Consider the following 26,334-nt stretch of genomic DNA (forward strand, 5'->3'; position numbering starts at 1 on the left):
AGCTGGTTGTTCAGAGAAGGCTGCTCTGATGAGATGACATTGCAAGAAGTACAGGGTAAAGCAAAAGAATGACCCATGCAGGCATCTGGGGGAAGAGCTTTCCAGGAAGGGGAAACAGGTGAGCAAAGGCCCAGAGGCAGGCATGTGCTTGCCTGCCTCCCAAAACAGCAATGAGGCCTGTCTGGTCGCAGTGGAGAGAGCAAGGGGCCTTGTCTGCGCCATTTACTGATTTTTTTTTTTTTAAGATTTATTTATATATTTGAAAGAGAGAGCGCGAGAGAGCTGGGGGGGAGGGGCAGAGGGAGAGAGAGAATCTGGAGCAGGCTCCCTGAGGAACACCGAGCCCTGCGTGGTGGGAGGCGGGGAGGCTCCAGATGGCTGGAGGCTGTGCTCCATCTCACGACCCCCAGATCAAGACCTGAGCAGAAATCAAGAGTCCGCGGCTTAACCGAGCCACCCAGGGGCCACCACTGACGGAATTCTCAGGAGATGGTGAGCTATTGGGATGATCCGAGCAGAGGAGTGTCCTGTTCTGACTTAAAGGACCCCCTCGGCAGCTGCAGTGTTGAGAAAAGATATGGGGGACAGGGTGGTACGGAGTTGGGGCGGGGGTGAGGGGTGGGGTGGGGTGGGGTGGGCTAAAAGGCCCGGCCATTGAGAAACAATTGCAACTGTGTAGGCAGGAGATGTTCAGCCAGGGCCTATTTAGCCAATCTATGGCAAATCCAGGCCTCCATATTTCCCATCTGTCATATTTCCCAACTTACCTGTTTTCCGCTAGATCCCCCGCCACCCCGCCACTCCGGCCGGGGAAATTCGTTACTTGCTCTTATAGAAACTCTTCGCGGGGGCGGGGGGGAATGGCTGTCAGTCCCCAGCGCGCTGCGCGATCGCTTCCCGGGCTCCGGGCCTCGGACAGCCCTCCCCGCGCGGCCGGGCTAGGGGTCGGGGGCCTCTCACCAGCGTCCAAGTCTCGAGCCGGGACTCGCCCTTCGCCGCGCCCGCGCCGCCCCCCACCTGCACCCCAGAGCCCCCCGCGCTCCCCGGACGCCCGGAGCCCCGCTCACCCAGCTCCGCCGTCGCCGCCGCCGCCGCCGACCGCCCGCAGGGTCCCGGCCGCTCGCTCTCGGTTTCGTTTTCCCCGCGGGCTCCGCCTTCCCCGGCGGCCGCCCGGCCCTCTCCCGCTCGGAGAGCGCTGGAAGCTGGAGCCTCCCTCCGAGTCCGCGCCGGGCGCGCTACCTCCTACGTGCAGCCCCTTGGCCGCCAGGCGCGCAAGGACCCTGCGGGGGCACCCCCTTCCTCTGCGCCCTCCCCGCCACCCCGGCTCCCGCGTCTGCTTCTGCCCTGCCCCGGTGCGCGAGAAGGGTCAGCAGGGAGGAAGGGAGCACACCGAGGTCCCCCAGCACCGGCGGTCGGCCAAGGTGGATATTATCCGCTCCATTTCATGATCAAAAAAACAGTAGATTAACCCGCCCAGAGTCCTGCTGCTAAGTGGCAAAGCCAGGATTCAACTCAAGGTCGGGCCCGTAAACACCAAAGTACTCCGTCCCCTTTTCACTCTGCTACTTCCTCACCTTTACAAGGCGGGGGGATGTAGAGCCCTGGGGACCTAGCCTTCCTTCGGTCAGTTTCCACCCCATCCATTCATTCAACAGGTCCTTGTCAGCGCCGCTGTAAGCACCAGCCAGTCCAGCAATGAGGAGAGCCACCTACCTGCTCCCTGTGGGACCTCGTGGAGTTTTCCTACCAAAGCCCCACTAAGTAGTCCTCTATTTATAAGAAACAGACACGGTGATTGAGGATTGCTGAGGACTTCAAACAATACTGACAAGTAGGTGCCATTACTATACCTATTTAACAGATGAGAAAACTGAGGTCTGAGGCACAGAGAAGCAATTCAGTCAGTAAGCAGGAGAACTGGGATTAGAACCAGAAGTCTGTGCCCTCAGCATCTTAGCTAGAGTGGGGAGTGAGGTGGTGCCAAGATGGACCTCGCACATACATTCAGTATTTGGCATTGGCTCTAGGAGTCCCTCTCCACTTCTCTCCTACATCCTTCTGGAATTTCAGGGTATCAATGGCTAAACACTATATTTCCATTATAGCTCATGTCCTGGGCATGAGTTAAATTCCACAAATGTGAAGTACTGGTGGAAGGTTTGTAAGGTAGATAGGAGGCAGAGCCATCTTTCTGGGGCATTTCCAGATGACAAAAAGCTCCAGCAATGGCAGGAATTTGCATGAGACCATTTGCCAGTCTTGTGGGTGTGTGGTGGCTGTGGCAGCAGCAGCGGGAGTAACAGTGACAAGTTGTCGTTTAAAGAAAGGAAAGGACAAGCTCTGTCGACCCACATCACTGAGCTTGTGGGTTCCCTGTGACCAGGTGACTAAGAAAGGAAAAGTTGCATGAAGCACAGTACACTGGCATTAATCAGAAGTGGATTGATGTAGGGGCGCCTGGGTGGCTCAGTCGTTAAGCATCTGCCTTCGGCTCAGGTCATGATCCCAGGGTCCTGGGATCGAGCCCCACGTCGGGCTCCCTGCTCAGCGGGAAGCCTGCTTCTCCCTCTCCCACTCCCCCTGCTTGTGTTCCCTCTCTCGCTGTGTCTCTCTCTGTCAAATAAATAAATAAAATCTTAAAAAAAAAAGAAGAAGAAGTGGATTGATGTTCTACAACAGCCCCTCTGGGAGGTGGCCCTAAAGGATAGCGGGAGAAAGGAAATCCTTCCCGTGGACACAACTTTGAGCAGCACCTTTAGTTGTCACGTGGAAAGAGAGAGCTAGTGGCTTGGACAGAACCAGTGTCTAGCAGGTCAGCTGGATAGTCAGAGATTTGGAAGGAACAAGATCAGAGGATTGGTGATAAGGTGGCCTGAGGAAAACGATGTGGGTGAACCAGTTAGACACAGAGTATGAGCATATTGTGAATGTTCATCAAAGGCATCCTCTTCTGAGGAGGCTTTTGAGAAGCAGGTGGGCAGGAAGACTTCTGTAGATGTCAGTCAGTCTTTTCCCCAGCCACCCCGGGGCGCTTGTTCAAGGAATGAGGAGACTATGGCAGTAGGAACATATGATATGTGTGAGTTCATCAACATGAAATTCTCATCAAGGCTGATCTGGCTGCTGAGCACCCAATATCTCACATCGGGGACCAACTCTGGGCCCCAGTGGAGAGGACCATACACCAAGAGAGACCAGCTAGCCACTTTGTGGCAGACAGGTAACACCAGGACCTTTCATCACCATGTGGGCAGGGATTTGCCCTCTGGGGGGTAAACCTTTATTGCAGATATGGATTTGCTTTTCCTTCCTGCAATGCATTTGCCAGCATCATCATTGTTGGACATTCTGAATACCTTGCTCACCATCATCTTATCCCTCACTAAGAAACCCATTTTACAGAAAAAGAAGTGACTGCCATAGGATTCAATGACTTTATTCTGAACCTCATTACCCCAAGCAGCTGGCCATATTGGACAGTAGGGTGGAGTAAGGAAGACTCAGGTACAGCCCCAAGTAGGAGAAAGCACTTAGCAAGCTGGGTGTGCTGCCCTTCATGGGCAGTTATGTTCTAAACCAAATTGCTGTTTTTTTTTCATGGCCAGGACACATGAACTCAGGGAACAGTAAAAGCGAGAGGGTTGTGTCCCACAATTAAACCTAGTTAGGGGCACCTGGGTGGCTCAATCAGTTAGGCATCTGCCTTTGGCTCAGGTCATGATCTCAGGGTCCTGGGATAAGCCAGCGTCGGGCTCCCTGCTCAGCAGGGAGTCTGCTTCTCTCTCTCCCTCTTCCCCCAGCTTGTGCACCTGCCCGCATGCTCTCTTTCTTTCAAATAAATAAATAAAATCTTTTAAAAAATAAAATAAAAAAATAAACCTAGTTATGCACTTGCAAAATAGTGCTTCCTGTTCCTATGACATTGGGCTGTGTTTCCACTAAGGGACACATAATTCTTTGAAGAGGAATTTGAAACTCTATCTGGATATTGCCATCAGCCAGCAAGGAAATAAGGGGGTTACTGAACTGGCTGGGGGGATCGATAAGGGAAAACAGTGATGCAGCCACACAACAGAGTCAGGGACAAGCATGTCTTCAACCCAGGAGTTCCTCCAAAGTTGCTTCTAGTAATTCCCTGTTCAGTGTTACATGTTAATGGAAATCTATAGCTGTTCAACAAGGAAGGACTGTTTGGGGCTCAAATCCTTCAGGATTGAAGGATTTGTGTCACCCTACTGGCTGGGAAGATTTCTTTTTTTTTTTTTTTTTTTTTTTTTTTTTAAGATTTTTCTTTATTTGAGAGAGAGCGAGCACATGAGAGGGGGGAGGGTCAGAGGGAGAAGCAGACTCCCTGCCGAGCAGGGAGCCCGATGCGGGACTCGATCCAGGGACTCCAGGATCATGACCTGAGCCGAAGGCAGTCGCTTAACCAACTGAGCCACCCAGGCGCCCTGGCTGGGAAGATTTCTGAGGGCAAAGAGAACAATGAATAAGGAAGTAATAAACACCATCTCTGGTCTCATTTCCTGTTGCAGAATAAAGGACTGTAGAAGCTACACATTTTTCTTCCTGGCTTTGTTTTTTGTAGGTATTAATGAACTTCTTTTAATTGTTTTACCTTTTCCTTTTATATGAGATTTGCTGCTGGTGGTGAATTTTATAAGATGGTCTTTAGGTTAGAGTGTCTTAAGGTGGAATTTGTGCCTAAAAGAGAAGAGGAAGGAACATCACATAGCAATGGGTGTAAAGATTCAGGGATAGGATAAGCATATTTTCGTTTGAAGGAGGGAACAGCAGCATTAGGTGGGAACAGAGTTCTGTTGTTGGCTTGAAAGATTATTAGCAGAAGCTGTGGACTGCACTAGATATTGTTAATTTTTATTTAGCTTCCATTCTCACTCCCTTCTATGTCTCCCTATCCCCTGGGTTATAATGTATGGAAGGTTAAAATCACATTTTCCAGATTTCTATGGACTTAAAATTCTGGACATAATTTGAGTTCTGCTGATGACTGATGAACAGTGGTGCAAGATCTGGAAGATGGAGGGGAGGAAAAAGCCATCCTTCTGTGACAGAACGAGCTGACAAGCAAGCACCTGTGCTCAGTGGAGCTGGACTCCAGGTGCCCTTGTCAGTGCTCCGAGGGCATGGGGCATCTGTGGTGGCAGAACTCTGGATGGCAGATACAGTGGAAGTCTCCATTCTGCCATCCCTTCCAACACATACGCGTTCATTTCCTACTAAATCATTACGCTTGACATTCTTAGTGGTTTCTGTTTCCGGTACTGCACCAGGAGAAACCTCCCTGGACATGGAGCCTACACTGAGAGAGTAGAGTTGAGAAGTGAAGATTAAGAATCAGGTCCTTGTCTGATCAAGCCTCACCTGAACCAGACACATCCTAGACCAGTCTGTTAAAAGAAGGGCAGTGCAGTCAGTTAAGTGGCTGACTCTTGGTTTTGACTTGGGTCATACTCTCAGGGTCATGGGATTGAGCTCTGTGTCAGGCTTTGAGCTCAGCAGGGAGTCTATTTAAGATTCTCTCTCCCTCTCCTTCTGCCCCTGCCCCCCCCACCCCGTGCTCACTCTCTCTCTTAAATAAATAAATAAAATCTTTTTAAAAAAATGAGCGGGGTGCCTGGGTGGCTCAGTCGGTTGGGCGTCTGACTCTTGGTCTCAGCTCAGGTCATGATCTCATGCGTCACGCGATCCAGTGGTGAAGGGCCTCTGAGCTCAGCTCAGCGGGAAGTCTGCTTGATATTCTCTCTTTCCCCTCTCCCTTTGCCCCTCCTCGCCTCCAAAATAAATAAATAATTTTTTTTTTTCTTTTAAAGAAACTAATTTCTATTTAAACACTTAAGGACACGGTATGGTTTTTGCCCAACATCACATTTCCAGTACAGCGCTGCACATAGTAGGCTCTCAATAAAGATTCATTGAATAAATTAGTGAATGAAGTGACTTTTTTACTAAGAAGTGGTTTTTAGAATATTAGATCAGTTAGGATGCTTTTGATGTAATAAACATAAAATCAAACACAAATTGGTTTACAGTAGAAAGCAGAGGAAGAGAGGATTCTTTTTTTTTTTTTTTTAAGATTTTATTTATTTATTTGACAGAGAGAGCACAAGCAGGGGGAGCGGCAGGCTGAGGGAGAGGGAGAAGCAGGCTCCCCGCTGAGCAGGGAGCTCGATCCCAGGACTCTGGGATCATGACCTGAGCCGAAGGCAGACCCTTAACCGACTGAGCCACCCAGCTGCCCTCATCAACTAAAAGAATTTTAAAGAATTTTTATCCAGTCTTTCTTGGTGTTGTGAAGGAAGGGTTTTTAGTTTATGTAATCCACAATATTACCAGAAATAGTAGCCCTGCAGTCTTTGTCAAAGCAATTTTATCTAACTTCTATGAACCATTCTATTCTTAACTGTAAAGAAGTAAAGATGTAAAGATTAAGGATTGTTACGAGGTTTTTTCCAGAACATGCTTTACCTTCTCTTGTAAATTCCACATGACTACCTGGGCCTCTGTGGTAGAAAAGCCTTTATGCCACAATAACACAATCTCTAATATTTAGCTTTGAACTCAACGTTGTGTTAACTAGAAATATAAAGCCCCTTAAGAGAGGGGCCTCCATAGGACCTCCTAAAGAGACATGTACAGAGTAGATGAGCAATGCATTTTCCTTGAATTATATGAGGACGGGATTTAGTCATCTGACTTTAGTGCTGAGTTGGAATTACATTTCCCCCCAATTCTAAGTTTGAGATAGCCACCACAAGTGCTTTGATCCTCAGTGAGAGAGGAATTATTCTGGGAGGACAAAAATTTGTGCATCATTGGGAGAGCTGTCTCATTTACACTCAAACACCGATTTATGCATGTTTCTGATAGTATCTGCTTATGCTCTTATGTGAACCCAGAGCATGAAAGAAGTGAAAAGCCCAGCATCCCCCATTAGCAAGACTATCCCCTTTGGACAGCTAAATGGCCTTTTCCCCAAAAGTGAGCAAACAAGTCTGAGTTCAGAAACTTCAAATGTTGTCAGTATTATTAAATTCACGTTATTTATATCTAAATGTTATTGAATTATCATTATTTGGTTATTTGATTAACTTATTTCATTATTTAAATTTAATTATTATTCATCAAAATAAAATATCCACGCCTGCAGCATTAACCAGAAATCAAGCTTGGCAATAGGATTTCATACTTCAGCTTTGCTCCTAGGGAAGTGTCTGCTAAGCACTCTTTGAATTTTGCATCCATTTCCTGGTTCTGAGTTTCACTGAACAAATTTTTCCAATCGCCAACTTCACCTGCAACACACAAAAAACAACAGACCCGGACATCTGTTAGAATATTTCTTCCTATCTTCTTTTTTTTGGGGAAATCAGAGGGGGAGACGAACCATGAGAGACGATGGACTCTGAGAAACAAACTGAGGGTTCTAGAGGGGCGGGGGGTGGGGGGATGGGTTAGCCTGGTGATGGGTATTAAAGAGGGCACGTTCTGCACGGAGCACTGGGTGTTATATGCAAACAATGAATCATGGAACACTACATCATAAACTAATGATGTAATGTATGGTGATTAACATAACATAATAAAATGAAATTAAAAAAAGGAATATTCCTTCCTGATTTTTTAGCTACTTTATTTTATTTTATTTTTATTTTTATTTTTATTTTTATTTAGGTGTAGTTGACACACAGTGTTACATTGGTTTCAGGTTCAACAACTCTTTAAGTGATGCCGGGCTCACCACGAGTGTAGCTCCCTTCTGTCACCTGTATACAACACCTTGCAATTCCACTGAGCTATATTCCTAATGCTGTGCCTTTTATTCCTGTGACGTATTCATTCCATAACCAGAGATGTGTACCTCCCCACTCCCCTTCACCCCTTTTGCCCATCCCCCACCCCTATTTCTTCTCGATTTTACCATTTTTCACTTTGAAATGTGAAAATAGACACATGAAGAAAATTAGTCTTAAGAACGAATGTAAGTCTTGTAAAATTAACAGTATCACTGGGGCTTCCCCATCCGTGGCATGGGAAGTGATGTGCTCTTTACATCACTGAGGGGACAATAGGCTTCAGTGATCTATCCCCACCCCTGTCTCAAGCCTCGAGACCTAAAATTCCACTTTTTGAGAGTCATTTTTTTTCTCTGTGAAGTCTTTTAAATACTTTTCCCCTTGAGAAGTTGTCATTTTACAGCAGGTTTTTGTGAAGACCTCAGATACTGAAAATTTTGCAGGAAGTTATTATTTTCCTGAGATTAGTATATGTTTTTCTTATTACTTTTAAAAGCAAAGGAAATTACTTCTTTCTTTAGAATCTTTTGGTGATTTGGGTTGAAGGTGCAAGTTCCTTGTTGAATAGCCATTTGAAATGTCTGTTTATTAAGAGGGTTTGATGACAGGAGGAAATGCTTAGATATGTGAAGGGAATAACGTAAAACACAAAACTGTTTACAGACGTCATCTGCTGACATCACAGAGTAAGGCTGGAAGAAATATGCCCAAAAAGTTAAACATGCCTCTGGTGGGAGAAATGTGGATAATTTTTAATGCTTTTGCACATTTTCCCATGCTTTCTGAATTTTCTATGAGGAATATTGTAAAAATTTTAAATTATTACTTTATTTTCGAATTTTTCTGTTCTGAATAGTGCTTGATTAACAATGAATAGAAAAGTTCTCTTTTTTCCCCTCCTTTAAAGTTCATCAAACAAGGCATAAAAATCAGGGATAAACTCAGGAATCAAACCAAAGCCAGATTTATATTCAATGTTCCATTCATGGTGGGGATTTTAAATGGGTTTTCATTTGATAAAGTGTAGTAGAGTCAAGTAAACCGACGTTCAAATCCTGACTCCATCAATTATTAGCTTTGTGGCAATGGACAAATTAATATCCCTGAGCTTTGGTGCCCACATTAGTAAAATTAAGGCATTAATATCTTTTTTTTTTTGCTATAAAATTTATGCCCAGCAAGAGGTCTAACACACGATAGATGCCTGATAAATGATAGTTGTCGTTGTGATATGTGCTGGCTCTAAATCACATTATACTTTCGTTATATATGCAGTTAAAAAGCCTGGTAATCCCTAAGCTATATTATCATAAATTTCTGTAAGAAATTAGAATGCTTTAATGAAATTTAGGTAAAATCATCAAGTGACAGACATAGCTAGTTGTCTATCCAATACTCATTATCTCTTCCTTCCTTATTAACAAAACCCTGATTTTAATTTAGTAATAATGTTCCCACCTTAAAAAAAAAATCACAGTTCCCAGCCAACAGGGCAGAGAGAGGTGGCCAATGAAGTGTACAAAGTTACTGATGAGGCTTCCCACAAAGTTCTTTAAAGGAACCCCACTCAGCTAATACACGCGATTCTGTCTCTTGCTAGTCCCTTATTTTAATAAAACAATCCTTTAATTTTAATGTAATGGTGGTGTTCTGGCTGCTATCTTGCCATCACAAAGTGACAAGCAGAAAGGTAGTAGGAACTTAGATATTGCAGACCTGCCAGTCTAGTTCTGAACTGACCGTGTCAAACTTCTTGTTGAGGGAGAGAAAAAGGAAATCCTGTCTTAACTTAAGGTCTAGTTATTTGGATTGCCTATTACATGCAACTTGTGGGTGTCCCAGAAACCAGGGTGACTTTACCTTTGCGGAACAGAAACGGGCCAACAGCACCATGTGTTTCCTGGGACTTTGCTCGCATTGCGTGGAAGGTACTCTGGGCTGAGATGGTTTGAATCTGCTCCCCAGTTAAAGAGAATCCAAAGAACTCAGCAATTTGTTTTATTCCAGCAGCCAGGTTCTGAAAACAAAATTTTCAAGGATAAACTTCTTTGCATGGGAATCATGCCGTAGCAAAGACAGGCTTCTTAGCCAGAATGGATTTATTTAGCTTAGCTCTCTAACTATTTATCTCACTATCTTTAGACTTCCTTTGATACTTCTGTATCAATATTCAAGATGGCCCTACATGATATTCTGTATTGATTTTACTTTGTAGTTTCAATATATGACTCTTCCTGAACTTTTCAGGATATAAATAATGATAGTAAGCGTTAAGTAGTAGGTAAGAATCTCATCTAAGGTGATACTTTATTAAAAAGCACCAGTCTAGATGAGATGAGGAAATTAATGTAATTGTGCGTGCTCATTCCAATTCTCTTTTCTTCTGAATTCTATGTTTAATTCCATCACGAAAGTCTAATTTTTGGAATCATAAAAACTAGAAGGAGTCTTGAAATTTATCTTGTCTAAATACCCTTGTAAATCATGAACCTCCTCAACAGTATCCCTGACCATGAAGATTCATAAATCTCCTAGAACAGTTTCTTAAACTGTATTCTACAGAACACTAATTTACTTTAAGGTGGTTATAGATGTTTCATGAAAAAAAAAAGAAGGAGGGTGAAGGGTTGAGGTCAAACAAGGCTGGAATCCTTTCGGTTAAATAAAGATAACTTTTTGTTAGTTTTTCCTACAGGATCTCTGAATCTTTACTATGCCAGCTACAGTGTGAATGTCCCAAAGGAGTAGCAGTCCCCAAATCAGTTTGAATAGGCAACCTCTAAGCAAGAATTATTAACATCCAGGCAACACTGACATTCCACAGAACACAAGTTTTAGAGACATTACTCTAGGCTAGAAGGAGAACAGATTAAATTGATATGTTCTTTCATGTTCCATAGATGCACTCTATCAAGGGAAGGGACGGGTTCAGTTATACTTTCCTTTGATAAGAATTTCAGGGGAGACTGGTGTTAAGAACTCACTTCCACTAGAAAGCATCTGACATACTCCCTTCTTTTTAACGTACTTTCTTCACTGGAGTTCCAGGACCCTGGTTTTCTGTCTACCTCAATAGCCACTCCTCTGTCTCCTTTGCTGATTCCCCCTGTTTCCCAAACTCTCTCTATGGGGGACTCCAGGGCTCAGTCCTTGGTCTTCTTCTCTTCTCCATCTGTATACTTACATACATGGGTATGTAATCTCATGTGCCAAATTTATATATACAGCCCAGAACTCTCTCTTCATTCGAGACTTTTATACCCAACTGCCTACTTGACCTCTCCATTTAGATGACTGATAAACATCTCACACTAAGCATATCCAAAACCAAACCCCTGATCTTTCCCACAATCCCGCTTTCACCTACTGGCATCTCCTACTCAAATGATGACAACTCAATCCTCTCAGTTGGTCAGGCCAGTAACATTGGAGTCTTATCTGATTTCTCTTTTTCCCTCACCACTCTTTCTCCCATTCAGTCCAGCAGCAAATCCTATTAGCTCTTCTTCAACATATATTCAGAATTCAACCACTTATCACTGCCACTGCCCCTTCTGGCCTGAGCCATCATCTTCCTTTGCCTGGACTATTGCAGTAGTCTCTTCATGGGTTTCTCTACACTGTCTTTGCTTCTCCCTATTTCGTTCTCATACACCAACCAGAATGAACCTATTAAAAACACACCAACTCCTATCACTCTTCTTCTCCTACAATGGCTTCCCATTTCACTCAGAGTGAAAGCCAAAGGAATTTCAATGGCCTGTCACATGATTCCCATACTTCACTCTACCTCATTCCCTTGCCTCTGTTCTCATTGGTTAATCTCCCCAGGCTCAACCCTACTGACCCTGCCACATTCACCTCCTTCATGTCACTTAATGATGCCAGGAACACTCCAACCTTAGATCCTTTGCTCCAGTTGATTGTGTATGCCTGGAAAGCTCTTATTCCAATTACCTACTGGGCTCACTCCCTCTCTTCTTTAGATCTTTGCTCAAATCACTTACTTTCCATGAGGTTTCCGCCAACTACCCTATTCTATACTGGGATATGTCCAGCATCCCAGTTCCCCACCCCTACCTAACATTTCCAATTTTCCTTAATCAGCTATGCCATTTTTGTCTTAAATATTATAAACATTAAAAAAATACTGTCTTTATTATTTATGATTCTCTCTCCCCGCCTTCTTCAGCTAGAAGGTAAGCTTCTCCAGGGCAGTGAACTTTGTCTGGTCTGTTCACTGATGTATCACAAGGGCCTAGAACAATGCTGAGCACTCACTCACTAAATGTTCATGGATAAACAATTTAAAAAATAACATCAGGGCGCCTGGGTGGCTCAGTTGGTTAAGCAACTGCCTTCGGCTCAGGTCATGATCCTGGAGTCCCTGGATCGAGTCCCGCATCGGGCTCCCTGCTCGGCGGGGAGTCTGCTTCTCCCTCTGACCCTCCTCCCTCTCATGCTCTCTGTCTCTCATTCTCTCTCTCTCAAATAAATAAATAAATAAATAAATAAATAAATAAATAAATCTTTAAAAAAAAAATAACATCATATGGAAAAATCAATTCACAGCCAAATGCATGTTCATTTAAATCTCAACTGAAACCTACCTATTATTTTTGCCATTCTTAAATTGGACCATCTATCATAGCAGGAAAATAAAGCAGCCACTCTTAATCATAAGTTGCTAAGCATTATTTTATTTCTGTTTAATAAACAACCTAAGCCCCTATGCATTGTATTTTTTTTCCTAGCCTCTCCCACATATTTGGAATATTCTTTTTTTTAAATTGAATACAATATTCACACAACCAGACATTAAAAGTAAGTGCTCTATGTTATATTTTATAAGAAATTTTGCTATAGAATGTCAATAATCATAATCTCACCTTTTTCAGGTCTTCATATAATAGGAACTTAACATTTTCATCATCAAGATGTTTGTTCCAATTAATGGCAAAATCAAAATAACTTCCCCAAGAAACTAAAAACACAGGGAAAAAAATTCTTAAGGAATTTTAAATAACTGAGGTTAAAATGATAGATGGTTAATTTATGCTCTAAAATATAAACTATACATATGTGTATATGCTCAAACAAGATTTTTTTTTAAAGATTTATTTATTTATTTTAGAGAGCACACATGCCAGTGGGGGGAGGGGCAGAGGGAGAGAGAGCGAGAGAGAAGCAGACTCCTCGCCGAGGAGCCCACCAAAGGGCTCCACGAGAGGCTTGATTTCATGACCCTGAGATCATGACCTGAGCCAAAATCAAGAGTCTGACGTTTAACCGACTGAGCCACCTAGGCATCCCTCAAACAAGATGTTTATTTGTTATTACAAATCCCTGCTCCAAAAGAACTGGCATAAGCCATTCCTATTGTCAGATTTCTATTCATTTTATTATTTTCATAAATAATAACACAACTAAGCTAGTTGCAAAAGTGGTTTGATAAAAACTATCAGACATTCATGAATATTTAGGTGAATAAAATAATTCAGAAATAGTGAATGATACATGAAAACTGACAGATAGTGCCAGAAAGAAAGAAATGATGAGACAGATATTATCTAGATCAGCATTGCCCAGTAGAAATTTAATGCAAGCCACAACTGTAATTTTTATTTTATTTAAATTCTATTACACTCAAGCCCCACATTGGGCTCTCTGCTCAGCGGGGAGCCTGCTTCTCCCTCTCCCTCTGTCACTCTGCCTACTTGTGTGCTTCCTCTCTCTGTGCGTCAAATAAATAAATAAAATCGTTTAAAAAAATACTTGATGTATTTTTCGACTTTTAAAACTTTGGTTGAAAAAGTAGATTCATACACTCAACTTGTACCAAAGTTATTTAAAAGTCTCCAGTAACTGAACTGAGTATCTGTTTTTAAGTTTAAATTTAAGCTAATTCAAATTAAATAAAATTTAAAATTTAGCTCCTCGATTGTACTTGTCACATTTCAAGTGCTCAGTTGCCACATGCAGCTAGTGGCCCCCATCCTGGACAGTGCAGATCGAGACACTGATGGGCTGTGGTGCTTGTGGACTGTGTGACTTTGAGCAATTCGCTGAACCCCTTTGTACCTTAGGTTCCTCATCTGTAAAATGGGATTGTTAGGAGGTTTAAGTGAATTAACACATATCACATGCTTAAAACGGCCCCTGATTTATAGTACCCACTCAACAAACTTTAGCCATTATTTCTATATCATTAATAATAGTAATATTCTCATAATTATTATCATTATCATGAAGTCTTTGCTCTGAGCCAGGCTGTTTCTACATGTTTTATTTGTTGTGGCAAACACTGTAAGTTTCACACCCAGTATCCGATATACTTCCATTTTTGTTGTTACCTAAACTGATTGCTTGGGTCTCAGCCAATTGTGAGAATTTGGCTTCCTGTTTTTCAGCCTCCCTCAGAGCTGTGGTTGACCAGCAAGACAAGCAGGAGTCTGCTGGAAGGTTTCTAGCAAACCTGTTGCTGTCTTGTTAAGCCTTCTTCCTGAACTGAAGGGGATGCTTGGAAGGACAGTAGCCAACTTGAGAGTATGTTGCAAAAGGCGCAAAAGGGAGAGGCCAAGGGAATGTCAGAGGTGTTGGCCCGACATCACTGGGCAGCGGAACCAGCTGCCTACCTTCAGCCTTCTTGTTTAGTGAGAAAAATAAAACCCAATCTGTTTAGGCCACTGTGGTCAGGTTTTCTATTCTTCCAAATGCACTATTAATTGATACATTTTATCCTTCAGTCTTTAAAGCAATCCAATGTGATAGGTACAATTTTGAAACCTGTTTTGTTGATGAGGAAATAGAAACCCAGAGAAGCTAAGTCACCACTTCAAGGTCACAGGGTTAGTAAGTTATGGGTGTGGTCATCTTTCGACATCTGTCTGACACAAAAGCTAGGGTTGCCAAACAAAATGCTATACTGTCCCACTTCCGGTAGGTCGGATACTCTTCTTACCTTAGAAGTAAAGAAACCAAAGTTCACAGCGATCAAATGTCTTGCTCAAAATCACCCAGGCATGAGTGATTTGAACATGGGTTTAAGTTCTAGCTCTGCTCACTGGGTTATATAAGACTGATGAATCACTGAACTCTGCCTCTGAAACTAATAATACACTATATGTTAATTAATTGAATTTAAATTTAAAAATTAATTAATTAATCTAAAAATGTTCCAGCTCTGCTACTTAATGGCCGCGTGACTTTCTTATGCCTCTATTTCCATCTTTATAAAACAGGGACAATAATAGTATTTATCCTCATAGGGTTCTCATGAGAAATGAAATTTAAAAACGTACGCGAGGGATAGCATATAGTACCTGGCATGTAGTAATTGTTCAGTAAGTGGTAACTATTTTATTCTCTCTAATATTAATTATAATATATAGTAGTAAGTGATGAAGCCCAATCCAGACCTCTCATTCCAAATCCTGTATGTTTCCCAGTACATTCAGTTTCCTCCCTAGGTTGAATTTAACAAGTTTGTAAGGCAGAAACTTTATTCAGGTTAAGCCCAGCACATTTTATCATTGTCAATCAAATAATTAGGCTGAAAGGGTGGCTAGAGCCACAAAGATTCCCTGCGATAGATTGTTCCAGTGATGACAGCTTCTCATCACTAAACGCCCTCTCATGTTATCAACGGGGGGCCGTTTCAGACTTTCCTTAACTGCCTCCTCCATCCAGTCTCAGTGAGTGGTTTCCAGACAAACTAAACTTTCTTCAAGGCCCTTCATAAGCACCTTCTGAGCACTATTTTTTCCTCTCCTACACCCCAATCCCCAGACTTCATCTTTGCTTTGGGGCCAGTACTGACTGCCCCCGTGTCCATGCATGTGGTTGCTGGGCTGGTCACCTTCAAAAGTGGTCCTCTTGGAGTGACCTGTCAATAGCTTCCTTTCTAGGGTCATCTGGCATTAATTCTGCCTTCTACTCCACATAAGACTCAAGAGAGCCATGAGTTAGAGAAGGCATCTTTAATCTCTGGCCACTCTACCCATGGGATAGAGTCACTGGTACCTACAAGCAGTGGGACCCCTGGCAAGGGATTTAACTTTTTTGATTAGTTTCCTTATCTGTGCAAGGGGTGACTACTGCCTTGTTCATAATTTGTTATGGTCCTAAGCGAAATCATGCACATACAACACCTACTTTAGTACCTGGAGCATCAGTAGGCACTTACAAAATTGCAGTTAGCAATAACCAGAGGTGAAACAACAACATGGTCTGGCAAAGCTGATTTCCTTTCTGGCAAATGAATATCTTAGGTGTGGGTTTTTAAGATTTTTAAATTTTATTTTATTATTATTTTTTAAGTTTTTATTTATTTATTTATTTATTTAGTAATCTCTATCCTTCAACATGGGGCTCGAACTCACAACCCTGAGTTCGAGAGTCACATGCTCTGCCTACTGAGCCAGCCAGGTGCCCCTGTCCCATGTCTGTTTGATGCCTACCCCCTACTCATAGTCAACATATGAATTGCCCAAATCATTTTTAAAAACACTAATGTATTATTGTTTGATGAACAGAAGTAGTGGTGCTATAAAACTTCATTTAAAAGCAACTTTTTGGTGCCTGGATCCTCCTTAATCTTCTTTCTTTCTTTACTGTAAGACACATTTGATTTTTTTGTACTTAATGTGGTCATCTGTTGAAGAAAGAATTATTTTGCCAACAGCTATACCTTGTCCTTTCATGAACTGTCTGAAGAATTCATCCCAAGAGCCATAGCTTGGAATATCGGGGACATCATTGTGGAAATGGAAAAAAGACACTGCCGTATCTTTAGGGTTTCGAAATATTACCAATATCTAGGGAGAGAAAATTAAGTTAATTTATTCAGGTCTATGTTTTGAACTTTGGAAAAGTGAAGGGGTGAGCAATATCATTGTGTAATCCTGTATACAACTTAATTTTGTTAACAAATAGAGAAAGGACAGTAAGAAATTGAAGAAGAGGGGGTAGCAGATGGGGAAATTTGGGGAGAAGGGAGAAAAAAGAAGAAAAAGCAGATTGATGTTGTAGCAGAGAACTTCTGCTAATGAACTTAGTAAAAAGTTGTATGTAGAAGATATCGAAAAGGAAAAAAGAGCAAGTTCATTAGAATAGTCATAAGGGCATGATCTGGAAAGTTAAAATGCAAAGTAAAAATTGCAAAATAATATTAAGGAAAATGAAAATAATGTTCAGAGTTTGGTGGGAGAAGATCAAACAGTGATAAGAGTAACCAACGCACCTATAGTTACGTACACATGACCTGAAGTTTGCTATTATATGTGAAATTCAGAAATAAAATTGTTTCAGACCTCAGGTAAATAATGCTCACCAGAAAGAACAACAACAACAACAACAACAAACCCTTCTGCTTGTTTTCCTAGATTGTACTCTTTTGTTAAACACTCTAAATATCTTAGTGGGATTCTGAAATCTATTCACTACAAAACAGATTTTAAAATATGTTCAATTCTAGGTATATGTTTTATATCCTAGCTGAAAATGCATTTGCTTTGCATGAAACTATAGCAAATATAATCTGAAGAAAGAAGCAACAGAAGAAATACTAAATCTCACACTTCATTTATTAAAATTCTATAAGATGCAAACTTCATCACATAGCTCAGAAAGGCAATATCTAGACGTTAAAAACTTCAAACTGAAATACGAGTAAGAAGGGACACTCACCTTGGCTTTATTCTTGAAGATGGACCCAGGTAATTTGTCATAATGGAGGTGAGTTGCCAAAATCCTTGGCGATGGAAACTGTTTCATTCTCTTAAAAATATACACAATAAAGTGAAAGTGTGTGTGTGTGTCTTATGGTCAATCTTTCTTAAGTGTAGTATCTGAATGGTAGTTTCAAGCATCACTATTGTTGTGCTTTTTCCATTTCCTCCTCCAATTTTTGTTTTGTTTTGTTTTTTGTTTTAGAGAGCGAGAAAAGAAGAGTGCGCTTGCACACAGGGTTGGGGGAAGGGCAGAGGGAGAGAGAGGATCTTAAGCAGACTCCACCCCCAACAGGGAGCCCTGGACGGGGTTGCTGGGCTCTATCTCACAACCCTAAGATCATGACCTGAGCCAAAATGAGGAGTCAGATGCTTAACTGACTGAGCCACCCAGGTGCCCCTCCTCCAATTTTTAATTTTTTTCTGTTTTCTTATTTTGTGGGGGTGAGGAATGGAGAAAATCATAAACAAATAATTTAAATCGTCCTTTTGGACCTCCTTGTAGGAACTGGCTTATCTTTTTTTTTTTTGGTCATTTTTTGAAAAGTTTACCTTTTCTCGAAATCACATCAAATTCTTGTGTTCAAGACAGCTCATAATCTGCGGTCTACTCTTTGACTTAATTTGGCTCTCTTCTATAGTCAAGGTCTTTAACAGAAATATTCAAGTTTTTCATAGCTCCTCCAAACCTATTTTTAATATCTAGCTTTTTTTTTACCAAAAAAATTCCAGGGGCATACGGGTGGCTCAGTCAGTTAAGCATTTGCCTTCAGCTCAGGTGATGATCCCCGGGTCCTGGGATCAAGACCCACCTTGGGCTCCCTCCTCAGCAGGGAGCCTGCCTCTCCCTCCCCCCCCTCCACTCCACTCATGCCCTCTCTCTCTCTCAAATAAATAAATAAACAAATAAATAAAAAAAATTTTAAATTTCCATTCAAATATCCCAACAGAACCTGAAAGGGCACAGTCACTTGAATATCTGAGAAATATTTTACAAGAGAAATTCTTGTCAGTGTGAGGACTCAGTCATTGATTCTTTGTGTGTGTGTATCCACTTCTACTGATAATTTAAAAAATGAAGTTAGCTGTTTAATCTGCCAGGGATAAGGGTTTCATCTTAATATTAGGCCTTTAGTATGTTATACGGGCTAAAGCTTCAAGTTTATTTCCACAGTTGTAGAGGTCACTCACTGCTTGGTCACATTATTTCCAGTGATAAAATGATATTTAGATATTTATAGCCAATTGTTCTGTAAAAACTTAGTGGAGATCCCAACTCAAGCAAGGGCAAAAATAAAATGAGGTTTTAAAAATAAAAAAAAAATTTAAGGGGTGCCTGGGTGGCTCAGTTGTTAAGCGTCTGCCTTCGGCTCAGGTTGTGATCCCAGGGTCCTGGGATCGAGCCCCGCATCGGGCTCCCTGCTCAGTGGGAAGCCTGCTTCTCCCTCTCCCACTCCCCCTGCTTGTGTTCCCTCTCTCGCTGTGTCTCTCTCTGTCAAATAAATAAATAAAATCTTTAAAAAAAAAAAATTAAGTCAATGATATGGGCCCAAGTGGTGATTAATAGTCATAATACTTGATTTATATCAAACTGTCCTAATTTTTAGTTTTGAATGTCACTTTTATATTCATTCACAGCAATCCTCTCAGGTGGGTATTATAACCCCCATTTTAGAGATTAACAATAGGCTTTGGGGTTTTAAGTGCTTTGTACAAAATCGCACAGGTGGTGATTTTCAGATTAAGTTATAGTATGCTGTTTCCACTACACCGAACAGCCAAAAGTCACAAAAAGACATGAGAAATGGTAAAGTTCCTAAAAGGATTAGAAAAATATCCAGGGAGAAAATGAGAAATAACTGTAACAAAACTGATATGCATATAATAAAATGTTGGTGAAAATGTGATATGGCCAAACTATAAGCAACGTAAAGACTGTATGTTTATTTTCTTTTATTTTTCAAGTAATCTCTATGCCCAATGTGGGGCTCTAACCCACAACCCTGATATCAAGTTGCATGCTCCACCAACTGAGACAGCCAGGCACCCCAGGAAAATATATGTATTTTAGGAAAGTCTTCTGTAAAGTGAGTAACTGTTGAGTAAAGCTCATCTTCTTACTGATTTCCATTTTAAAATAGGGGCGCCTGGCTGGCTCAGTCAGAGCATGCAACTCTTGATCTCCAGGTTGTGAGTTCGAGCCCCACTTTGGGTGTAGAGTTTATTTTTCAAAAAAGCGGAAAACTGGGGAAATGTTAGCATAAATTGTAAAGTTGATGCGAAACACCCTCTTTAGAAAAAATGTTATGCAATGGCCTGGACAGGAGAAACCAGTGGGGCTTTTCATTGGCCCATCGTTTCTTACCTAGGAAAAAGCTGCTGAAGACTCCTGTCCACGCATCCCGAGCCAGTCCTGACCGCCCACGTCTGGGCCCTGATGTGGGGGCTGGCGCCTCGGATGCCTGCTGAGGTTGCAGCCAACCACATGCAGGATGCACACTTACCTCCCACTCCAGCCCACCCCCAAGTCCCTGTACATCTCATTTGCATGTAATTTTTTGTGACTTTAGTTCGATCCACGGAAATGGGCTTCCTTCCACCTAAGATCCAACTTTTCGGTTTATATTTGTCATCATGCCAAGTGTCTCTGTCATTTTCCAGAAACCACTTCCTAAGTCTCAATCCAATGACTTATTTCTTAGTAACTGAGCTCTTCTGTCTGCTTGTTGGGAGTCTTGGTAGTAAACACTTCTCAAAGTTTTGCTGAGACTGTGGTTCCCCCTTGAATACAGCTTTCCCTTCCCAAATGCATTTCTGGTGTATCTAGGTAGGGCCAGGGATGGTCCTCCTCTCACTTGTCCTACCCAAGCACTGAAGTCCTGAGGCAGATCCTTCCTCCCACCCTCTTCTTGCCTTCCCTGGCAGGGACCAGAGCGTCCTGTCTCACACCCAAGCCCCTCTTAGTTATACTGATAAAGCGAGTAATAATATGTGGTAAGGTGAATTAGAACAGGTAGGATGACCTGTTAGAACCTTTACACACACCAGTGACTTACTCTCTCAGCTACTACTTGAGTCATCCCCGAGGCAGAGACATCAAAGGTAATGTCTTCCTAGGAAAAGTCTGGGGACTGCTGACATAAACTGAGGGCAGGATTATCTGGGCCTTAGAGGAACCCTCCTGTTGGCATCCCACCCAAGTCTCTGTCTTCAGAGACAAAGCTTTTTTGTTTTAATTTTTTTTTAAGATTTTGCTTTTTATTTTTATTTATTTATTTAAGATTTTTTTTAAATAAAGATTTTACTGGTGGGGTGGGAGGGATGGGGTGACTGGGTGATGGACACTGGGGAGGGTATGTGCTCTGGTAAGCGCTGTGAACTGTGCAAGACTGTTGAATCTCAGATCTGTACCTCTGAAACAAATAATTCATCATATGTTAAGAAAGAAAAAAAGAAGAAGAATGTAGCAGGAGGGGAAGAATGAAGGGGGGGAAATCGGAGGGGGAGAAGAACCATGAGAGACGATGGACTCTGAAAAACAAACTGAGGGTTCTAGAGGGGAGGGGGGTGGGAGGATGGGTTAGCCTGGTGATGGGTATTGGGGAGGGCACGTTCTGCATGGAGCACTGGGTGTTATGCACAAACAATGAATCATGGAACACTATATCTAAAACTAATGATGTAATGTATGGGGATTAACATAACAATAAAAAATTAAAAAAAAATAAAGATTTTACTTATTTGCGAAAGTTCGAGAGCATGTGCCAGGCGGTGGGGGGCGGGGGGAGCAGGTGTTGGGGTAGGGAGAGAGACAAGCAGATTTCACACTGAGTGCCAAGCCAGACTGGGCCTCAACCTCAAGACCCTGAGATCATGACCTGAACCAAAACCAAGAGTTGGCTGTTTAACTGACTGAGCCACCCAGGGGCCCCTAAGATTTTTTTTTTTTTAAGATTTTATTTATTTATTTGACAAAGAGAGACACAGCGAGAGGGGGAACACAAGCAGGGGGAGCGGCAGAGGGAGCGGGAGAAGCAGGCTCCCTGCTGAGCAGGGAGCCCGATGCGGGGCTCGATCCCAGGACCCTGGGATCATGACCTGAGCCGAAGGCAGATGCTTAACTACTGAGCCACCCAGACGCCCCTAAGATTTTATTTTTTAAGTAATCTCTACATCCAAATGGGGCTCAAACTTACAACCCTGAGATCAAGAGTCACATGCTCTACTGAATGAGCCAGGCAGGCACCCCTGGTTTTAATTTTTCTTCAGGTTTCTCGGCTTGCTTTCCCTCCTATTTTTCTTTTATAAGTAGGCTGTCTATATTGTGCAGAGGTTAAGAAGCTCGAATTGGAAAACTTGGGTTCAAATCTTGGCCCTGCCATTTATTAGCCCCTTGACCTTGGGTAAGTTTCTAATGGTTTTATCTTTTGTAAAATTGTGATGAGGTTATTTCGCCATGAAATGAGATAATCCTTGAAAAGTGCTGGGATAATATGGTAAGCACAAAATAAGTTGCCATGATTTAAGTAGTGTACTTTCTGAACGCAAAACTAAAAATATCCCCCAAACGGAAGAATTCTTTCTATGATAATTTACTATAAGTTTAAAGGCTGTTTGGTACTAACCTGGTATTTTTCTGGGTCCCCACATTCAAGAATTGGGAATTCTGGATATTCATACTTTTTTTAAGATTCAGCAAATATCAATTCACTAATGATGTGGAGAATCCAATTTGAACCTGTAAGAAAAATCAAAGAATCAAAGCTCATTAAGGAGTCTTGATATAGCAAAGTCATGTTACTTTCACATATATATCATAAAAATTAAAACCTACAGCCATCCTGTGGTATGTACAATGTACATTTGAAATAAACTGGGCTATAAAAGAAACAGTTTTGTGGAAACAGCACTTCTTACGTTAGTACAAAATTCAAGTTATCTTATTTTTCAGATTTTTCCTTTAACGAGTGGCAATATTTCTTGAATCTATCATATGTTCCTTACAGAACAATGTTATGTTATAGAAATGATTTTTTATTATATATCATGTATTATTTTCCCTTAAGTTAATGAATATTTTCTATAGGAGTATTATAATTTTGATAAATTTGATTTTATTAAAACCCAGCATCAATTAACAGAATCAAATGAAGATGGCTTTAATAAACACTTAGAGATGAAATACCAGTTAAAAAAAATCAAAAGTAGATTGTGAGATTTTATGAAATAGGAGAATTTAGATTCTCAATGTCTCATCCTCCATTGATGAATGTAAACCATGTAAAACTGGTTTGCAAAACTAAAGGATTGATGATGTTTGATCCTGAAAAATAATCTATTATGTGGAAATCATCATATGCATTATAGACATGGGCATGCTTTTGTCTTTAGTCAAGAATCAAGATGAAAATCTTTACTGCTCTCAGTGCTTGATAGCAAATGGACTCCCCTGCATTCATCTTTCTGGTAGCCTGCCCCACCATGAATCTTTTCTGCATCCATCATCCAGCAGACCTCCTCCCTCAGACACCGAGGTTTCTAAATCTAGCAGTTCTAGTTATTGATTTCACAAGTTATGCTCTTAACCATCTTTTCCTTTTTTTAAGATTTTATTTATTTATTTGACAGAGAGAGACACAGCGAGAGAGGGAACACAAGCAGTAGGAGAGGGAGAAGCAGGCTCCCCGCTGAGCAAGGAGCCCACCGATTCGGGGCTCGATCCCAGGACCCTGGGATCATGACCTGAGCCGAAGGCAGACGCTTAACGACTGAGCCACCCAGGCACCCCTGCTCTTAACCATCTTGATCATCCTCCCACTGCTTTCTGGCTGGCTTCATGCAGCAATGAACTGCCCTCCTCCCCGACCTTGGCCTTGCACCCTGCCCAACTACTCACGATGAAAAAGTGCCCTTGTAGAAAATGATTTGTCATTTACCACACTTTGGATAAGATGTGAGCACTATGTCATCACTTCTGGCTTCAAAGGTGTCCAAGGCCTGGAAAGTTTCTGAGGTGCACATGGTGATTGGGTACGGAATCCCCTGATGAGTGAAAAACAAGCGAGAAAGCGCAGTTTCTTTGGATTTTTCCAAAGGTTCGTCAATATAGTCAATAAATTTGGACTTACTGGCCATGCTGGCTCCCTGCTGATGAACCTGTTCTGTGGTCGTCCAGGGGCAGCGACGGCTTTTAATGGAGTTTCTCAGGAGGTGGAATAAAGGACTCCCCCAGCTCACAGGAGAAATAAATCATTGAATTCTCCCCGCCCCCACCTGCCTGTTTGCACACCCATCTCCGACAAAAGGCAAACTGCAGGTGCAGAGCAGTGTGAGGATTAGGGAATATAACCCCAGGGGTTGATTATATTACCATTATAAACAATCTTCCCAAGGAAAGTAAGAATAGAGTCCATTACCAGAAGATAACAGATATTAACTTTCTAACAAACAGTTCTTTAACTGAATCAGACATACAATTTTCCATCACAGAATTGAGGAAATTTTGTATGTCAACAGAACATATCTTACTGAGGCAGGTGGTAGGTGTAGGAGAGCAACTTTTAATCTCCATTTTACAGTGGGGAAAGAAGAGACCAGAGAGGGTTCCTAGTTGGATAGGTTTCTGGGTTTCATTATATTTGTAATAATGTATTTTTAAAATGTTTGTCAAAAGGTAAAATTGGAATATCTGACTGTCTTACTATTTTTATATTTCCATAAACCACTTCCCTGTTGGAGATCTTATTACTTACATAACAATGGGATGCTATTCACTGTAGGTGGGAAGGTTGTGTATTTCAGAATCTCCCTCCCAAAAAAGAAAAGGAGTAAGACTGGACTCCTTGCCAAGCTGCTTAGTGGGATTGTCCCTTACATTATATTCTTTGTTTTCCTGGGGAAGGTAGAATTTAAGGTATTAATTCAAATGTTGCTGTTGTCTTTTGCATGCTTCTTAATGAGTAAAATGATAAGACAATATGCCTGGATCCTGTTTTGACACTCATGTCTGTAATTATAGGAGGATTTGGGGGGCTGTTTGGAATTGGTAATGTGAGCTCTGATTCTTCTTAGTCTCCCTAGGCTGAGGGTAGGCTGTCAGTCTTACAGTTCTACCTACTTGACTCTTATTTTTTTCTTAAGATTTTATTTTTTAAAGTATTCTCTACACCCAGTGTGGGGCTCCAACTCACAACCCTGAGATCAAGAGTCTCGTACTCCACCAACTGAGCCAGTCAGGTGCCCCCCCTACTTGACTCTTAATTGTCTACATGCATGGTGGAGGTGAACAGCATGAATGATTGTGTAATAACCTAGATTATATGATACATTTGCACCGGTGTGCTTTTGAGTGCAGGTGGGCCTCCGGTTCTGTGCAATCCCAGCTTCTGTTTAGCTCCTCGATCCACCCAGGCCTGAGATAAGTGGTGGGGGACCGCTTAGACGGCACCGCCCTGGCTTGGCTCACACTCCTGGTGGCATCAGCACAGGAGGTTTGTTTAAAGCTCCTTTCCTTGAGATTAAAGACATTGTTCCTTCTTAATTTTTTTTCTTTTCATTTTTTTTTCTAGGCTATGGACTTACACTGGGTGGGGGGGAGAAGAGAGAATTCTGGAAAGAGAGAGAGATTGAGAGGTTGAGAGAGAAAGAGGGAGAAAGAGAGAGAGAGAGAAAAAAAAAAAAACTTGGTGACCAAAAATGTCTAGGGTGATTGAACTCTAGTCTGATTAGTAAAGCAGGGAAGCAAGAATCAAGAAGCATATGGCTCTTGGAAACAAACTGAGGGTTCTTGGCGGGGAGGTGGGTGGGAAGACGGGGCAACTGGGTGATGGGCATCAAGGAGGGCACTTGATGGAATGAGCACTGGTGTTATATGCAACCAGTGAATCACGGGAAAAAAAAAGCAGCAGCATGTGGCCCTTGTGTGCCAATTGGCCCAAGGCTGATTTTTAGGGGCAGGTAAATCGGCGCCTCCTATGCCATCCTCCTCTTTATGTAGTAGAGTGCCCCTTCAGGATTAAGTTGGGCTTTTTCCCTCTTCTTTACCAAGAGAAGTGCTACTTCCTAGTGTAGTATAGGATTGAAATTTACTTTGGAATCCCACATATAGGGAGAAGGTGTAACCTATTGGTATTTTGGGAGTTTATTAAAAACCGGCTCCCCTCTTCAGAAGTTGAACACCAGGAAGTCAGGGATGAAGTCTAGTTAGTGGATGCTGGAAACATTCGGGGTCCAGGGCAGTTTATTTTATTTTATTTTATTTTATTTTAAAGATTTTATTTATTTATTTGAGAGAGAGAGAATGAGAGAGAGCACATGAGAGGGGGGAGGGTCAGAGGGAGAAGCAGACTCCCTGCTGAGCAGGGAGCCTGATGCGGGACTCGATCCAGGGACTCCAGGATCATGACCTGAGCCAAAGGCAGTCGCTTAACCAACTGAGCCACCCAGGCGCCCCCAGGGCAGTTTAACTGGTGACACTTTGGCATCCTAGACTGGGGGTGATGGAGAAGCACCCCACTCCAGCACGGGGATGCTGGCAAGCAGGAGTCCTGCCCCCACTTGCCCCGCCCCAGGGACAGTGCTGCCAGAGGCTGCAGGTGCCACTGCTCTGTGTCCTGTGGCCATCTGAAGGGAAGGCTGGGTCATCACCAAGATCCTGGGCTTCTCTTCTCTAGTAGGTGCCTTTTGTCACTAGTAACAATGGGTCATCTAATCTCTGCAACCTCTTGTCAGCTGATTGAGAGAGCTTTATTTTGAGTATCCCACACAGGTTGCGCTGTCTCTTTCCGTGG

At 42.3% G+C, this 26,334-nt stretch overlaps 2 protein-coding genes and 1 long non-coding RNA gene across 8 annotated transcripts in view; 1 reads left to right on the forward strand and 2 right to left on the reverse strand.

Annotated features, from left to right (window-relative positions):
* Positions 1–1,293, reverse strand: part of EIF2AK2 (eukaryotic translation initiation factor 2 alpha kinase 2) — a 37,040-nt gene extending 35,747 nt beyond the window's left edge. For 2 of the 4 annotated variants that reach the window (XM_078056190.1, XM_078056188.1), the window contains exon 1: positions 1,068–1,293. The gene's annotated coding sequence lies outside the window, so the exon portion shown is untranslated. Of the gene's footprint in view, positions 1–767; positions 943–1,067 lie in introns of those variants that run through there. The other 2 variants (XM_036070409.2, XM_078056189.1) reach the window with 2 other exon arrangements.
* LOC144379204 (uncharacterized) lies at positions 1–25,946 on the forward strand. 3 transcript variants are annotated; one of them, XR_013441650.1, is made up of 3 exons: positions 1–492; positions 1,656–1,831; positions 23,174–25,946. It is a non-coding gene; the product is annotated as an uncharacterized LOC144379204 (long non-coding RNA). The 3 variants fall into 3 exon arrangements; XR_013441652.1 differs by lacking the exon at positions 23,174–25,946 and adding an exon at positions 16,501–18,992; XR_013441651.1 differs by lacking the exon at positions 23,174–25,946 and adding an exon at positions 14,228–14,503 and having other exon boundaries at positions 2–492.
* On the reverse strand, positions 6,820–23,680 carry SULT6B1 (sulfotransferase family 6B member 1). Its single transcript, XM_036070420.2, is given in 7 exon segments — positions 6,820–7,316; positions 9,678–9,834; positions 12,707–12,801; positions 16,507–16,633; positions 17,505–17,594; positions 22,171–22,283; positions 23,482–23,680. Coding segments are annotated over 7 exon segments (924 nt in total). The 3' UTR covers positions 6,820–7,173.
* Positions 25,947–26,334: the final 388 nt, after the last annotated feature.

Source organism: Halichoerus grypus, chromosome 10 (assembly GCF_964656455.1).
Source record: "Halichoerus grypus chromosome 10, mHalGry1.hap1.1, whole genome shotgun sequence".
NCBI classification, from domain to species: domain Eukaryota; kingdom Metazoa; phylum Chordata; class Mammalia; order Carnivora; family Phocidae; genus Halichoerus; species Halichoerus grypus.